The sequence below is a fragment of the Lepus europaeus genome, chromosome X (genome assembly GCF_033115175.1).
Source record: "Lepus europaeus isolate LE1 chromosome X, mLepTim1.pri, whole genome shotgun sequence".
In the NCBI taxonomy this organism is placed as follows: Eukaryota; Metazoa; Chordata; class Mammalia; order Lagomorpha; family Leporidae; genus Lepus; species Lepus europaeus.
The window spans coordinates 93,054,385-93,072,990 of NC_084850.1; the positions used below are offsets into that span (position 1 = coordinate 93,054,385).

The 18,606-nt window shown below is 37.9% G+C and overlaps 1 protein-coding gene across 1 annotated transcript in view; it reads left to right on the forward strand.

Annotated features, from left to right (window-relative positions):
- The window catches only part of LOC133752763 (vascular endothelial growth factor receptor kdr-like), a 301,002-nt gene that overhangs the window by 256,479 nt on the left and 25,917 nt on the right, over nt 1–18,606 (forward strand). Inside the window, exons 30-31 of the mRNA XM_062183099.1 lie at nt 6,833–6,914; nt 8,766–8,866. Coding sequence (XP_062039083.1) covers nt 6,833–6,914; nt 8,766–8,866 — 183 coding nt within the window. The remainder of the gene's footprint in view (nt 1–6,832; nt 6,915–8,765; nt 8,867–18,606) is intronic.

The following is an 18,606-nucleotide window of genomic DNA, read 5'->3' on the forward strand; positions in this document are numbered from 1 at the left end:
TCTTCCACCTGCTAGTTCACTCTTAAATGACTGCAATAGCCTTGGCTGGGCAAGGCTGAAGTCAGGAGCCAGGAGTTTCATGGAGTTCTCCCACATGGCTGCAGGGGCACAAAGACTTGGACTATCTCCTGCTGCTTCCTCAGCATATTAACAGGGAGCTGGATCAGAAGTACAGCAGCTGGGACTTCAATTGAGCCCATTTTGGATGCTGGCATTGCAAGTGTTGTCTTTACCAGCTATGCAGCAGCTCCGACCCTCCATATATCTTTTAAGAATTGGGAGGCTTTCAGCTCTTCATTGAATAGAGTTCCAATCTATTTTTCCTGCTCTTCTCCTTTTAGGTGTTCTTATAATGCAAATATTTGTTTGATTAACAAGGTCTCATATGTCTCATAGGCTTTCTTCTTTCTTTTAGTTATTTTCTCTATTTTTTAGTTATTTCAAATGACCTACTCTCAATTTCATAGATTCTTTCTTCTACTTCAGTGTTGGAGAACAGTTTTTTGACATGATCATTTGGGTATTTATAACATCGTTCATTACCCAGACACTATTATCAACTTAAAATTTAGCCTGGTATAGATTTATTTAATTTTGAATCTCACCTGCAGTTGCTTTGGCAAGGACAGATCAAGTGATTTTGGAGGCATTATGCATCCCCTGGGCCAGAATTTCCCCACCCCTGTCTGCTTCTTTAATTCTGTTGTTGCACTTTGAGTTGCATTTTAAAATTTCATTGGTTGATAGCCGGCGTTGTGGCTTACTAGGCTAAACCTCCGCCTGCGGCGCAGGCACCCCAGGTTCTAGTCCTGGTTGGGGCGCCGGATTCTGTCCTGGTTGACCCTCTTCCAGTCCAGCTCTCTGCTGTGGCCTGGGAGCGCAGTGAAGGATGGCCCAGGTGCTTGGGCCCTGCACCCATATGGGAGACTAGGAGGAGGCACCTGGCTCCTGGCTTCGGGTCAGTGTGGTGCGCCGGCCGCAGCGCGCTGGCCGCGGTGGCCATTGGAGGAAGACCTTTCTTTCTGTCTCTTTCTCTCACTGTCCACTCTGCCTGTCAAAAAAAATTTCATTGGTTGAATTTTTCATTTCCAATATTTCTGATTGACTTTTGCAGCTTTATCTGTTGAAAATCAAATTTGCATCATGCATTATTTTCCTCATGTCCTTGGACTACCTATCTGCATTCTCTTGCATTTCTCTGAGTTTCCTTAGGATCAGTATTTTTCATTTCTTTTTTAATACATTTCATTTATTTACTTCTAACCAAGAAATATTTCTGGAGAATTGTTGTGTTCTCTGGAGATTTCATGCTTTCTTGCTTCTTCATTGTTTTTGGTCCCTGTGTTAGTGTGCACAATCTAATGTAATTGTCGCATCTTCTTCTGAGTAACTTTTGTTGGAATAGATTTTTTCATTTATATGGAATGTGAGACTTTAGGTAGATAGTTGCTTTGGCTTTTGGTCCAAGTAAGTGTAGCGGTGTAGCCTCCATGTGATTTCTTCAGCCGTCAGTGGTGTCTAGAAGTGGCACACTTGTCTAGACTGCAGCAGTTCATGCAAGTAGTGGTGTGACTTTGCATTGGACATGAGCTTCCAAAGGTGTATATCCTCAGGCTCTGTGTACTAGGGCTTGAGATGGCAGTAACCTTAGTCCTGGTACTGTGGGATAAGAAAGGACTGTCCCCAGATACTACTTGGCAAGTATAGGTGATTCCAGGACTTGTAGTACTCTGGTATGTAATGGCCCTGGAGCTATGAGATGTAGATGTAGACCACCCCCAGGTCCTGCAGTGCATAAATGGATGATACTGTGGCTTATAGCACAGAAAGTTGCAGTGTTGGAGCCAGGAACCATGGATTGGAGCTTATTTATGTCCTATGGTATAACCACAGGTGATTGTGTGACTTATGGCAGCAACCTACATGATATTGCAGCCATAGGATACAAGTGGGACTATTCCCAGGTACAGGACAAGCATAGTTTATACAAGGGATTGGGCCCTGGCAACCAGATAGATGGTGAGCTTGGTGACTCCAGTGATTATAGACCCAACAGCCAGAGTTCCAGAGATTCAAGACTGAGATGAGATTATACTCATTTCCCAATGACTGAGAGTCAGTGGTTCTGGAGCTTGTGACACCAATAACTGTTGTTTTAGAGCTGAGGGATACAGATTCCTTTACATCAGTGTGAGCATGAGTGTCACTGAAGCTCACAATCCTGGAGCTGTGGGATTGGAATGTCCCTAATTCTCAATAGGCAAGTGTGTGGCACTGGGTTTACTGGTACCACCAACTGCAGTTTTAGAGTTACAGGAGGAATTTGAGTGGTTATTGCCAAGCCCTGTGACATGTACAGTTGATGCTGGGCTGTCAACCTTGAGCCCTGATCTATAGTACAGAGACAAAATCTTTAAGTCCCACAGGGTAAGGGTAATCTTTGGACTTGTGCACTGGCTGCCAAGAGTCTTAAACCATGAAATATAGAAGGGGCAATTTTCTAGGTCACATGGGATGAGCAAGTGTCATTACACCACTTTTGCACTGCTTAGTGAAAGCCTTAAGTCATAAGACAAAGACAGGGGAACTTCACCAGGTCCTGTGGGTTGAGCAAGACTGATGCCATAATGTGTATATTGGAAGCCTAGGTCTCTGAACCAAGAGACATGGAAGGAAACTTCTCAAGATCCCACAGGGCTCAGTTGACCTCTGCTCTGGTGCATCTCAATACTGCATCTGCAGGATGTTAAAGGGCCTGTTCTCTGCCCTGTGAGTGCACTGGTATCAAGGGCTTCTGGTAGAATCTGAGGCTTCCTGTTGGCTCCTAAGAGAGAATAGAATCTAGCAATGGCTGTTCTGGAACAGCTTGAGTTCTGGAGATTGTGGAGGAGTTTAATATGGGTTCCTTTTTGCAGCAAAGCAGTCACTCTAATCAGAATCAATTTCTGAAATCAGATTTAATAGATGTGAGGCCTGTGGAATTCTGCTGTAGTTTGGGCTGCAAGTCTGCAATGATCATGTTGTGGGAGGGGGTCGATGTTGCTATGTTTTCCCACTTAACTTTTCCAAGCAATGTGGAGCTAGAGCAGCAGCAGTCTGTAATTCTAAAAAAATAAATATTTATTAATTTGAAAGGCAGAATTACAGAGACAGGGAGAGACACAGAGAGAGATCAATCTATCATCTGCTGGTTCACTCTCTAAATGGCCACAACAGGCGGGACTGGGCCAAGACGAAGCCAGAAACATGGAACTTCGGTCTTCCACATGGGTGCAGGGGCCCAAGGACTTCTATCATCTTCTGCTGATTTGCTACACACATTAGCAGGGCACAGGATGGGAAGTGGAACAGCCAGGACAATGACCCTAAGGATGCCAGCGTTGCAGATGCAGACAGCTGCTTAACCCACTGTGCCACAACTTTGACCCCCTCATTATCTTTTTATTCAATTTCTCATGAGCTTTTGAAATCCCCCTCATGAATATGAAGTGTGTGTGTGTGTGTGTGTGTGTATTGTTTCCATATCTTCTTGGCTTTTGTGAGTAGTGCTACAATGAATATGGAAGAGCAGATTTCTTTATAAGGTTGTGATTTCATTTCCTTTAGGAATATATCCAGATAAGGCATTGCTGGTTCATATGATAGTTTTATTTTTAAATTCTTTAGGAATATCCACATCATTTCCTATAGTGGGTGTACTAATTTACATTACTTCTAATAGTTGTTAATGTTCCTCTTTACTGCATCCCTACCCCAACCTCTGTTATCTCTTATCAATGTGATAATAGCCCACTTAACTGGTATAAAGTGAACTCTCATTGTGGTTTTAATTTACATCTCCCTGATGATTAGTGATGTCATGCGCTCACTCATATTATCTGTTGGCTAGCTGTGTGTCTTTACAAAGTGTATGCTTATGACTTTTGCCCACTTTTTCACCAGGTTATTTGTTTTTCTTATATTTATGCATAAGAATTCCTTATTAATTTTGAATATTAATGCCTTCTCAGATATGAAGTTTTCATATATATTTCCCCATTCATAAATTTTCTTTTTATTTCTTTGAACATGACTTTTACAGAAATTTCTTAGATTTTATGTAGTTCTACCTATTTTTGCTTTTGTTGCCAGATCTCTTAGTGTGATACCTGAAAAATAATTGCTAAGACCAATGTCAAAGAGCTTTTCTCATACATTCTCATCTAGGAGTTATCTGGCATCAAGTTTTATAGTTAGGTCTTTTATTAATTTTCAGTTTATGCTTGTGTATCATGTAAACTAAGTATCTAGTTTCATTCCTTTGCATGTGGAAATCCAGGTTGGTTTAATAGATGATCATTTCAACATTGTGTCTTCTTGGTGTCTTTGTTGAAAATTTATTAACTGTATGTGGTTGGATTTATTCCTAAACTATGTATTTTGTTCCAGTGGTCTTTGTTTCTGTTTTATTACAGTACTGTATTGTTTTGATTACTATAGCTTTACCATAAAATAATTTTAAATAATGAAATATCATACCTTCATGTTGTTTTGGCTGTTTTTTTGTATTTCCATACAAATTTCAGGATTAGTTTTTATTTTTTCTATTTCAATGAAGAGTGGCTACTGAAGTTTTGTTAGGGAGTGTATTACATCTGTATATTGCTTTGGGTAGAATAGATATTTTCACAATACCAAATCTCCCAATCAACATGGGGTATGTTTCCACTTACTTGTGTCTTTTCATTTTCTTTCATCAGTGTCTTACAATTTCAACAGACAGATCATTCACCTCAATTTTATTACTATATATTTTAACTTTTTAATACTACATAAATGGGATTGTTCTCTTAATGTGTTTTTCAACAGTATGATTATTTGTGTATAGAAATATTATTTTTCTATGTTGATTTTGTATGCTGAAACTTTACTAATTTATTCATTTTAACTTTGTCTTGTGGAATCTTGAGTTTTCTGCACAAAGGATCATGTTATCTGCAAAAAAAAGATAATTTTACTTCTTGCTTCTTGATTTGGAGGTCTTATTTCTTCTTTTTTATTGTTCTTTATAGTACTTCCAGTACTATACTGAACAGAAGTAGTGAGAGTAGATGTTGCTGCCTCGTACCTTATCTTACTGCAAAATTTTTTAGTTGTAGCTCATTAATTATAATGTGAACTGTGAGTTTTTCAAAAGCATTCTTTATTCTGTTGAGGAACTCTCCTTACATAACATGACTGTTAGGAGTTTTTATAAAGAAAAGATATTGAATTTTATCAAATCCATTTTATGCATCAATTGAGATGTTCATTGCCATTTTTGTCATTCATTGTGATACTGTGATACTACATTGTTTGATTTGCAGGTGCAAAACCAGCCTTATATGCCATAGGAAAATCCCACTTAGTAATGATTTACTATCTTTTTATGTGGTGTTGAATTCAGTTTCCTAATAATTTATTTTTATTTTTTTTTAAGATTTATTTATTTTACTTGAAAGTCAGAGTTACACAGAGAGAGGAGAGAAAGAGAGAGAGAGAGAGTGACAGAGGTCTTCTATCCACTGGTTCACTCCCCAGATGGCCCAATGGCAGGAGATGCACCGATACGAAGCCAGGCAGGAGCCAGGAGCTTCTTCCGATTCTCTCATGTGGATGCAGAGGCCCAAGATCTTGGGCCATCTTTTACTGCTTTCCCAGTCCACAGCAGATAGTTGGATTGGAAGTGGAGCCATCCACATTTATATGTGATGCCGGCACTGCCAGCATCAGCTTTACCCTCTACGCCACAGCACCAGCCCCAATTTCCTAATAATTTATTGAAAAATTTACCATACATGTTCATAAGAAATATTAGCCTGCATATTTATTTTCTCAAGATGTCTGTCTTATATATATGGGTGATGCTGACCTCCTAAAATGTGTTTGGAAACATTCTTTCTAGCTCTATGGTGTGTAAGAAGTTAAGAAGTATTAATACCAATTGCTATTTTAATCTTTTGGTAGAAATTCAGCCAAGAAATCATCTGGTTCTGGGTCTTTCTTTGTTGGGAGATATTTCATTGTAATCAGGGGCAAGTACCATCCACAAATGGGATGAGAAAGATAGAGTGACTTCTAGGCAGCTTGTTCCCATAGGATAGGGGCAACAGCTTCTATAGGGAATGGTGTACTACCATATGTGTGAGCATTTTTCCCTAATAGTAGAACCTCAAGGATGAAGACATGCACAGGCTCCAGGTCATTGAAGCTGGGCTAACTCAAGCAGCAACTCTGGTTTTAAGATGGAATTTTATGGTAATAGCTTTAACCATGGATTTCAGGCTTTGTCCCTGTACAATGTAGACTCATTCTTGCAACACTGCAGCTGTGTGAAATCCTAATCTGGGATCTAGGCCCAAAACACTAGGATTATCCAGTAGTGAAGACTGTAAGTATTTGTAGAGATGATAAGGATTATTGGGGGCTTCTTGCTTACTTTTCTTCTGCAGGGAGAAAACCACCCTGGTTCTGAGCTGAATCTGACTAGGGAAATGGAGTGGTAAGGGAAAGTTGTCTTCTTCCCTTCTCTATATGGTCATTATGAGTTTCTTTGCTCCACAGAATATCTGTCACTCCTTTGCGTGTACTCTTATGCTCTCCTTTTGTATGGTGAAACTTGTAGTTGTTTATTTCCTGTTTTGTTTCTTCTGTGGTGGATACTGGCATTAGGTACCTCTAATTCACTATCTTGCCAGCATCCAAAGTTCTATGCAATTATGGTTTGTCAACTTCAGAAATATTAATAAAAATCAGTTCCTAAAATTATGTTAAAAGTGAAATTCAAAAAAAAGTTTATCTTTCTCCATAACAGCACTGAATCCCGGAAGGATCCGCTGATTAGATTGCTTGATGAAATGGAAGTGACAAAGGAGCAAGATGAACCTGGTATTGTGGTTAGTATTGTCTGATCTCACCGTGAGTCCAAGTTACAAGATAAGAAACAGTCTCTATGGTCACTGCATTCCCTATTGGATTGATGTAAGAGACAAAGCCCAGAGATATGCCAAGAACAAGAGACCAACTAATAAGAAAAGGTGGAAGATGGAGAATTAGAATGATGTAAAAGCCTTAGGAAAGTATGAAATACAGTCACCCAGATAGGAAAACTGAGGCCATGCTCTGTGATGTGATTTACCAAAGATCACAGAGCCAACATTGGAGGTGTTGAAGCTCAAAACCAGGGCTTTTGTGGCCTTATCAAAAGCTTATATCCATTAGAAAATTGGTAACTCCTAAAATGTCAGGGTTCCAAATTTCCAAATAAGCTGACAAGATATTTTTTCCCACTCTAATAATTAACATACAGCATTTGAAATAGTACTTTGCAAACTATGAATGTCAGCTGTTAATATTAGTACTGAAAGACCAACAAACAGACTGCTGACTTAGCCAAACCAATCCCACTTTCAAAATCCAGTCACTGGTTTCATGGAAAGCACAAGGTCTTGCTCAAAGGAGCCTAAGCTGCTTATTCTTAAAAGTCTTCCAAAATGAGTGGAATTATCCATAATCCTCGTACCTGGGCTTGGAGTTCACCACAAAAATAGTCCTTCCGTATAATATCCAAATAATATGTCCTGAACTGTAGTCTGTGAAGTCAACAAAGTTACTACATGGGTTAGATCTAAGAAATCATTGCAAGGTGTCCTTGCAGATCAACTAAAAAGAGAAATATAATTCTACCACATAGACCTCATTCAGTCCTGATTATCCCTAAAAATAAATAATATCTCCTACCCCAGGGGTATCGATTTAATGAACTGTGTCCTAAGCGTGGGGATTAAAAGCCAGTCAATCCTAGGACAACTAGACAGAAGAACAGCAAAGAAGTAGAATAATCAGGTAACACTATAAACCAAGTAAACTGTGTCAGAACTTTTTACCCAACAACAGCAAAATACACATTCTTCTGAGATAGACATGGCATATTCTCTAAAATTGACCATCTATAAAGCCATGAAACAAGCCTTAGTGAACTTAAAAATACTTGAAATCACACAAAATATGCACTTTAATTACAGTGGCATGAAATAAGAAATCACAGAAATTTGGAAAATCCAAAAGGATATATAAATTAATATATTGCTAAATCAGAGTCAAAGAAAAGTTAAAAAGGAAATTAGAAAATACATCAAAATGAATGCAAATTAAACATAACATATCAAAATTTATGGGGGGTGCTTTTTAGCTATAAACAATTATATTGCAAGAGGAAATTACAAATCAATAACCTCTAGTTATACCTTATGAATTTAGAGAGAGAGAATATTGAGATCTTTTATCCCCCAAGCCAGGCCAAAACCAGGAGCAAACAACTGCTTCTGGGTTTCAGGTTTCAGACACAGGTGGCAGTGACTCAAGCACTTGAACAGGGAGCTGGATTAGAAGTGGTATAACTGAGAGTTGAACCAGCATTCAGGTATGGAATGTGGGCATTCGAAGCAGTGCCTTAAAACACTGTGCCAAAACACTGGCCCCTAGAAATTTCCACTTAAGTAATTATACTGAAGTTATATTTGGAAGTTCTACTCAAATTTGATTATCCAGAATATAGTAGTCACTAAGCCACATCTAGTTTCAAGGGAAGCTAAGAAATAGAGGCTCTGTGTGCAGATAAAACTTTAGCAGTAGGACTGGATGTATTCATTAAAGAAAAGAGTAATTGAATCCCGGGAGCGTACATCAAAACCTCAGATACTTGGTCTATAGGCCAGATTACTAACACTATTATTTTCTCTGTCCAGAACATTGAAGGAGACTATGCAACTGTTATGAATTGGGATAAGATCAAAAGGCAAAAATGCCTGGAAATCCATTCCTGGCCACATGGGATCATGGCCGTAGGGTGAGTATAGTAATTGGGGTTATACAGTTGGGATATATATATATATATATATATATATATATATATATATATGTGTATGTGTGTGTGTGTGTAAGTAACAGTATCGGTAAAAGGTACATTGATTGCCTAGGAGATAATTTTTCCCTTGTGTGGTCATTCAGGATGTGAGTACTGCTTAATAGTGAGAGAAAATATCATCTACATATAGTCACCAGAAGCCACAGCCCTCCTGACCATCATCTCCAAGCCCCAATATTTTAAAATGATTTTAAGTGCTTTTTTAAAAGAAGATTAATTTATTAATTAATTTATTTATTAGAAAGTTACACAGAGAAAAGGAAAGGCAGATAGAGAAAGATCTTCCATCTGCTGGCTCACTTCCCAAATGGCTGCAATAGCCAGGGCTAGGCAAGACTGAAGCCAGGCACTTCTTCCAGGTTTCCCATGTGGATGCAGGGTCCCAAACACTTGGGCCTTTCTCCAGTGCTTTTTTCAGGGCATTAGCAGGAAGCTGGATCTGAAATGGAACAGCTGGGACTCAAATCAACGCTCACATTGGATACTGGCAACTCAGGCAGTTGTTTTACCCACTACTCGACAATGCTGGTCTCTCTAATGGCTTTGTAAAAAATTAGTCATTTCTTAAATCTTCAAATATTTATTTATTTATTTGAAAGAGATAGAGGTGAGAGAGAGAGAGAGAGAGAGAGAGAGAGAGAGAGAGAGAATCTTCTCCATTCACTGATTCATTCTTCAGATGGCTGCAATGTCCAATACTAGGCCAGGCTTAAGAAAGCAGCAGGTACATCATCCCAGTAGCCCACGTGGGTGCAGCGGTCCAAGTACTTAGGCCATTGTTTGCAGGGAGCTGGATCCCATGTGGAGCAGGCTGGACTCAAACTGGTGTTCTGATATGAGATGATGGCTTCCTAAACTGCTGTACTAAAGCACTGGCTCTTTAATTATTTTTAAAACTGCTCAGATGATAGAGTGAATAAGGCTAGAGTTTGAGATTAAAGGGTGGAGAAGACATGGCTTCTGAACATTTATTTCAACCCTTCATTCATATATTCAGTCTTTACCATGTGCCAGAAACTGAGCTTACAGTAATAAATAAGTCATAGTCCATGTACTTAAGAAATATACTGTCTAGATTGAAATACTCTGCATTCTAACTCTTTCTACTTCTTTGTAAGTGCTCCTCATTCTTTTCTGAAGCTGGGAAGGGGACTGTTTCCACACTTGAATATAAGCTGTCTTGCAGTAGGAAGCCATAACTAGATATTCTCCTGGTCTTTATTATAGCCCTTGTTACAATCCCACAGCATTGTCACTGCCACATGGTAGATGCACATTCCTTGATTTATTCACAAATTTATTTCAGTAACTATTTATTGTACTCCTCTTTTGTGCTAGATATTATTCTAGTGCTAGGGATACACCTGAAAAAGGGGGATCACGAAACAGTGTGACATGAGACACGAGATATTTAGTAACTTGGATGATGTAAATAGTCTTCAATGTTCAATAAATAATTCCACTTCTCACAACCTCCACTGCTTGTGCCTCTGACCAAATAAATACCATCTGTTGCCTGGAATAGAAAAGTAGCCTTCTAACCAATCTTCCTGTTTCAACACTTAGTTCCTTGTAATCCGTTGTCCATAAAATAGCCAGAGTGATTATTGGCAAATGCAGATCAGGTCATGTCACTCAAAGCTCTAAAATGTCCAGTGACTGCTTATTTCACAGTAAAATATCAAGATTATATTAGGCCTGCATGATCTTATGATTCTATACCTCAAAGACCTCACTTCATATCACAGCTCAGGAGAAACCATTCCCTGTTCTCCCCCCCACCACTAGAATCACAGTATCACCAAATCTAAGAGCTAGAGAGGATTAAGGCTGTGTTGACCCAGGAACTAAATGTCACTCTTAAATATACTTCTTTCCTATCAGACAAAATAATTTCCTTGGCCCACCTTAAATGGATATGTTCTTATTCCAGATATATTTCCCTTAGTCCTTCTCTTAAAACTTTATTTTCCAATGCATCTTCCACACACTCTCCCAGTGTTAACATCTTTTGTACAGTATACAGCCAAGGAAATGACAAGGGTAGAATTCATGAACTTATTAGCCTTTCCCTAGTTTTGCAGGTATGCAGATGTATGTGTGTATTTAGCCTTATGCAGTTGTTTAACATGTACAACTTTCTGTAATCACCACCATAGTCAATATCCAAAGCCACAAGTCCCTTCTTGCTACCCCTTTATAGACAAACTCAGGCCCATCTGTAAAATATGGCAATAGCTAATATGCTCTTCATCTTTATAATTACATTATTTATCAAATATTACATAATGGTATCATGAAGTCTGTGTGCTCATGAGATTGACTTTTTTTTAACTCACTCCTTCCCTTAAGGTTATACAAGTTGTTTCCCTTATCAATATGCATTCATTTTTTATAGCTAAGTAGTAGTATTCCATGATATGAATGCATGAGTTTAACATTTATCCATTAAAATACATATGAATTCCTATCAATTTGAGGCTATTACAAATATGATACTACTTTCAGCAATTTGTAGAAAATGGAATTAAAAGTTGAGTTTACTTTAGTGCAAAGAATTGAAATCCACACATACTCATAATGCTGTAGTAAACATTTGTGAACAAGTTTTTGCATGAAAGCAAGTTGTCATTTCTCTTTTACAGATATCTAGGAAAACAATTTCAAGGTCATGCAGTAGTTGCATGTAGAGTTTTTAATATTGAACTGGCATCATATAAATGGGTTAAATTCCACTTGCTGATGTGAACTGTTTTCACACATGCTACATCTGAATTGCAAAATAATAAAGATTCTTGTTTCTAGGTCCATGGCAGTGTGATCTGTCATCTTACTTCTGTGATTGACTCTGGTTTTGGTATTAGGACAATACTGATCACAGACAATGAATTTGGAATTCTTGCCTCCTTTTTGCCTTTTGTGAAAAAATTATGTAATTTTTCTGTTGATTCTTCTTTGAATGTTTGATAAAATTCTCCAGTGAAAATATACAGGTCTTGATATTTCTTTTTAAGGGCATTTTAATAACAAATTTAGTCTAATAGGCCTATTTCAGTTACTGGTTAATCTATGATAAGTTTTGGTAGTTGCTGTTTTTCAAAGAATTGCCAATCTTTTGTAAATTGCCACATACTTAAGCATAAAGTTGTTCACTGTATACCATTTTATTTTTCAATGGATATAGGATATGACATTATCCCTTGTTTCATTTCTGATACTGGCAATTTTTTAAAAATATTTGTCAATATTCCTAGAAGTTTATCAATAGAACTAATTTTAAAAGCTTTTCTCATTAATTTTATGTTTATATTCCTGCGTTGAAATTTTTTGAATTCTGCTATTATAATTTTTCTTCATTTTGCTTGCTTTTAGAGAGTATTCTCTTCTTTTTCTAGTTTCTTTACATATGAATTTTTTTGTTTTTTGTTTTTTTTTTAACTTTTATTTAATGAATATAAATTTCCAAAGTACAGCATATGGATTACAATGGCTTCCCCCTCCCATAACTTCCCTCCAACCCGCAACCCTCCCCTCTCCCACTCCCTCTCCCCTTCCATTTACATCAAGATTCATTTTCAATTCTCTTTATATTCAGAAGATCATTTTAGTATATATTAAGTAAAGATTTCAACAGTTAGCACCCACATAGAAACACAAAGTGAAACATACTGTATGAGTACTAGTTATAGCATTAAATCAAAATGTACAGCACATTAAGGACAGAGATCCCACATGAGGAGCAAGTGCACAGTGGCTCCTGTTGTTGACCCAACAAATTGACACTCTAGTTTATGGCACCAGTAACTACCCTAGGCTCTTGTCATGAGTTGCAAAGGCAATGGAAGCCTCCTGAGTTCGCTGACTCTGATATTTAGACAAGGTCATAAAAGACAGGGTGAGGATAGTAACCAATGATCCTAAGAGTGGCATTAACCAGGTCTGAACAATTATACAGCATTAAGTGGGGAAGAGGACCATCAGTACACACAGGTTGGGAGTAGAGCCATTGGAGGTAGAGTAGAGGTTATGATTACAAAGGAATGAAGCCCAAGTGAGTTAGACAGGGTCTAGAACAAAGGACAGAGTCATTATTAGAGGAGCTAAGAAAGGTGCTGTCTAAGCTACAATTAAGTTTTCTGATTGAGAGGCAAATAGAACCTGACAGAAGGGGCTTGATAATAATCTGTTGGGCTTTAGGCCTTGTAAGTTAAGAGGCCCAGACCTATCTATCTCTTCACATGGGGTATATCCTAAGGGAGGTGTGAACCTCCTAGGGGAAGGCACTCTGTTGACTTTCATTACTTCGCTGGCCTGGGAGGAGAGCTGGCCAGGTAAAGGCAGGTGGCATCTCTAACAAGAAATTTACAGTTCTGCCTGCAATGTTGCTGACCCTACTTGGCCATCCGCTCAGCTATAGTGGTCACTTTGGAAGTTGGGCTGAGTGAAGGGCTTTTCAGCTTAGAGCCAATAAGATCTGTGGCTCTGACCTGGGCATCCTTCGACTCCAGGGCAGGTCCATTTCCAGTGATCCAACTCTGGGCAGAGCTGCCAGGGCTCTTCACAAGCTGACTTCTGCTGAAGCCCAGGCTTACCACATTGAAAGCCACTGCAGTGGACTGCCTGTTGGGTCTCCTTGAGGGCAGATCACTGTACAGATCAGCCATTAATAGGCCTGCCAACCATTGATTCTGATGCCTAGCATTCTTTTCCTCCTGGTTTGTGTTAAAGCAGACCAGAGGATGCAAGTCAAGGGAGTGCCCAAGTCCCATCTCTAATCTTCGGTGGCCTGAACGACAAGTCTCTAGTCACAGGCATGTTCTGTAGTAGTTTTTCTAAGGTAGACAATGCCCATGAGGAAAATTATATTCTCATTTTAAAACTTTCTTTCCCTTTGGTCTGGAAGGGAGGTTTTTTCTACTTACTGTATACTTCGCTGATGGCGAAGTGAATCTAGCTATGAGATTATTATTTAAGTTCTTATTTTGGCTATGCTATTACAGAAAAATGTTAGCCATCTCGTTTATAAGGTCTAAAAATTAAATTGTGCATCCTACATATTCCTTCATAATAGAATTAGTTTCCTACCTTGAGGAGAATAGAGAAATGAAAGAACAAGTTGGGCTTAGAATAGAGAAATGAGGGAGCAAGTCCTAGATCACTTGCTGACAATAGCAATATTACATGAATACTTAGCAAACCGTTTCAACCACTAGATAACAACTTAAGAAAACATTTACCAGAAGGTCCAATGCCTTCTATAAATTTTAAGAAACATGTATTTGAAAATACCTTTTAAATATCTAACATGGTATAGTTTGTTTAACCAGTAAACTTAAGCACAATCATATAAAATGTTTTTAGTTTCTTTCTACCAACAAGTATAAAACATATGATGCAGAGATTCAGGTCACACGAATTAAAATGTATCTTTGATTAATTTTAGCAGCTTAAATTTATGGACAATCTTATCTATAAGCCAATTAAAATAAAATTCTTAATAATATTTTCCCATGTGGACATACAATATGTACACACATATGACATAACATAATAGACCAATATAGCAATTTTAATAATAGCTTTTAAAATCTTTAACTCTTTTTGTAGATTGCCAATTGATTTGAATTGCTTTTTGTTGTTAGTAACCTCAGTTAACCATACTTTCTCTCAGTTGGTACTGTTAATACATGATTGGCTTCATCTGTTTACAGAGCCATCCCAAAGTACTGAATATAATAGAAGTGGCTGGAAAAAGTCCATAGGAACCTATAGGAGGACAGCTAAACACAGAACCAACAACTCTTTAGTTTTATGAGCAACAAATCATATATAACTGTGGATGACAAAAGACTTTAAGTTGCCATGTTTAAAATTATAAACTCATCAACCAACAAGAGGCACTTGCTTACGTCACAGTATTTTTGAAAGCACCTGTAGGATTTTACAAGTATTTAACCCTTTAGGCCTCTGGGGCTTTCTCCTTAAGATAACTATCATGTCTAGTAACACAAGATCATTAGAGTTTTTATTTCTCAAACATTTGTATTAATAGCATTTTCCATTATAGAAACTTAAAATTTAGTACCCGGTCACATCTTGACAGTCCTTCTAATATAATCCAAATAGCCTGATTAGTTGGTGTCTCTATAAGATTATAGACATAGGTCCTTCGATTTTTCCCGTTGGGCCCAGACTGGAAAAACCAAAGTCCAAGATTTACTGGAAATTTTAGAGTCCAGATTGTTCGAAACGTTGATTTTTTGAATGCCTGTCAAGAATGCCAAGAAGGCTCACAATCCAAAATATCTGGTTGAAATAAGATTCCCTACAAGCTAGAAGGGAATGGCGAGACATAGCCCAGGTACTAAGAGAGAACAACTGCCAGCCCAGAATACTATATCCTGCAAAGCTCTCATTTGTGAATGAAGGTGAAATTAAGACTTTTCATAGCAAACAGAAACTGAAAGAATTTGTTGCCACTCATCCTGCCCTGCAAAAGATGCTTAAAGATGTGTTACACACAGAAACACAGAAACATGGTCACCAATATGAAAGAAGGTAAAGGAAGGAAACCTCACAGCAAAAGATCACAGGAAGCTCAATTTATCTTTGACATAGCATTAAACTCTAATGCTCTGTTAAAGCAATGTGTTAAAGTAATCTATTGTGTTCTCTTGATGTCTGTTAAATTCTAATTGTTCAAAAACAGCTGAATTTTTATTAAGATCTATGGGTTATGTAAATATGTGCTTATTTTCAAAGATTTGAATAATCACCTTGTAACAAGATCAAATTTGGTCTATGAGTTTATAATTTTAAACATGGCGACTTAAAGTCTTTTGTCATCCACAGTTATATATGATTTGCTGCTCATAAAACTAAAGCGTTGTTGGTTCTGTGTTTAGCTGTCCTCCTATGGGTTCCTATGGACTTTTTCCAGCCACTTCCATTGTATTCAGTACTTTGGGATGGCTCTGTAAACAGATGAAGCCAATCATGTATTAACAGTACCAACTGAGAGAAAGTATGGTTAACTGAGGTTACTAAAAAAGCAATTCAAATCAATTGGCAATCTACAAAAAGAGTTAAAGATTTTAAAAGCTATTATTAAAAACGCTATATTGGTCTATTATGCTATGTTAAATGTGTGTACATATTGTATGTCCACATGGGGAAATTTTATTAAGAGTCTTATTTTAAATGGCTTATAGATAAGATTGTCCATAAATTTAAGCTGCTAAAATCAATCAAAGATACATTTTAATTTGAGTGACCTGAATCTATGTATCATATGTTTTAAACTTGTAGGTAGAAAGAAACTAAAAACATTTTATATGGTTGTGCTTAAGTTTGCTGGTTAAACAAACTACACCATGTTAGATATTTAAGAGGTATTTTCAAATACATGATTCTTAAAATTTAGAGAAGGCATTGGACCTTCTGGTAAATGTTTTCTTAAGTTGTTATCTAATGGTTGAAACTGTTTGCTAAGTATTCATGTGATATTGCTATTGTCAGCAAGCGATCTAGGACTTGCTCCCTCATTTCTCTATTCTAAGCCCAACTTGTTCTTTCATTTCTCTATTCTCTTCAAGATAGGAAACTAAATCTATTATGAAGGAATCTGTAGGACGCACAATTTAATCTTTAGACCTTATAAAAGAGATGGCTAACATTTTTCTGTAATAGCATAGCCAAAATAAGAACTTAAATAATAATCTCATAGCTAGATTCGCTTCGCCATCAGCAAAGTATACAGTAAGTAGAAAAAACCTCCCTTTCAGACCAAAGGGAAAGAAAGTTTTAAAGTGAGAATATAATTTTCCTCATGGGCATTGTCTACCTTAGAAAAACTACTACAGAACATGCCTGTGACTATAGACTTGTAGTTCAGGCCACCGAAGATTAGAGATGGGACACGGGCACTCCCTTGACTTGCATCCTCTGGTCTGCTTTAACACAAACCAGGAGGAAAAGAAAGCTAGGCATCAGAAGCAATGGGTGACAGGCCTATTAATGGCTGATCTATACAGTGATCTGCCCTCAAGGAGACCCAACAGGCCAGTCCACTGCAGTGGCTTTCAATGAGGTAAGCCTGGGCTTCAGCAGAAGTCAGCTTGTGAAGAGCCCTGGCAGCTCTGCCCAGAGTTGGATCACTGGAAATGGACCTGCCCTGGAGTCGAAGGATGCCCAGGTCAGAGCCACAGATCTTATTGGCTCTAAGCTGAAAAGCCCTTCACTCAGCCCAACTTCCAAAGTGACCACTGCAGCTGAGGGTGAGGTCAAGTAGGGTCAGCAACATTGCAGGCAGAACTGTAAATTTCTTGTTAGAGTTGCCACCTGCCTTTACCTGGCCAGCTCTCCTCCCAGGCCAGCCAAGTAATGAAAGTCAACAGAGTGCCTTCCCCTAGGAGGTTCACACCTCCCTTAGGATATACCCCATGTGAAGAGATAGATAGGTCTGGGCCTCTTAACTTACAAGGCCTAAAGCCCACCAGATTATTATCAAGCCCCTTCTATCAGGTTCTATTTGCCTCTCAATCAGAAAACTTAATTGTAGCTTAGACAGCACCTTTCTTAGCTCCTCTAATAATGACTCTGTCCTTTGTTCTAGACCCTGTCTAGCGCACTTGGGCCTCATTCCTTTGTAATCATAACCTCTACTCTACCACCAATGGCTCTACTCCCAACATGTGTGTACTGATGGTCCTCTTCCCCACTTAATGCTGTATAATTGTTCAAACCTGGTTAATGCCACTCTTAGGATCATTGGTTACTATTCTCACTCTGTCTTTTATGACCTTGTCTAAATATGATCAGAGTCGGCAAACTTGGAAGGCTTCCATAGCCTTGGCAACTCATGACGACAGCCTAGGGTGGTTACTGGTGCCATAAACTAGAGTGTCAATTTGTTGGGTCAACAACAGGAGCCACTGTGCACTTGCTCCTCATGTGGGATCTCTGTCCTTAATGTGCTGTACATTTTGATTTGATGCTATAACTAGTACTCAAACAGTATGTTTCACTTTGTGTGTCTATGTGGGTGCAAACTGTTGAAACCTTTATACTAAATTGATCTTCTGTATATAAAGAGAATTGAAAATGAATCTTGATGCAAATGTAAGGGGAGAGGGAGCGGGAGAGGGGAGGGTTGCGGGTGGGAGGGAAGCTATGGGAGGGGAAAGCCACTGTAATCCATAAGCTGTACACTGGAAATTTATATTCATTAAATAAAAGTTTAAAAAAAATCTGTATGTATAAAACACATGAAACTTGTATAACTCAAACAAAATTTAAAAAAATAAAAATAAAATTATTAATAAATTTAAAAAAAAAAGAAATAAGATTCCTTAAAATCATGACATAATATAGACCAAACTTGATCATTTTTACAAGGCGATTATTCAAATCTTTGCAATAAGCACATATTTAAATAACCCATAGCTCTTAATAAAAATTCAGCTGTTTTTGAACAATTAGAATTTAACAGACATCAAGAGAACGTAATAGATTTCTTTAACATATTGCTTTAACAGAGAATCAGATTATATTTCTATGTCAAAGAGAAATTGAGCTTCCTGTGATCTTTTGCTGTGAGGTTTCCTTCCTTTACCTTCTTCCATATTGATGACCATGTTTCTGTGTTTCTGTGTGTAACACAT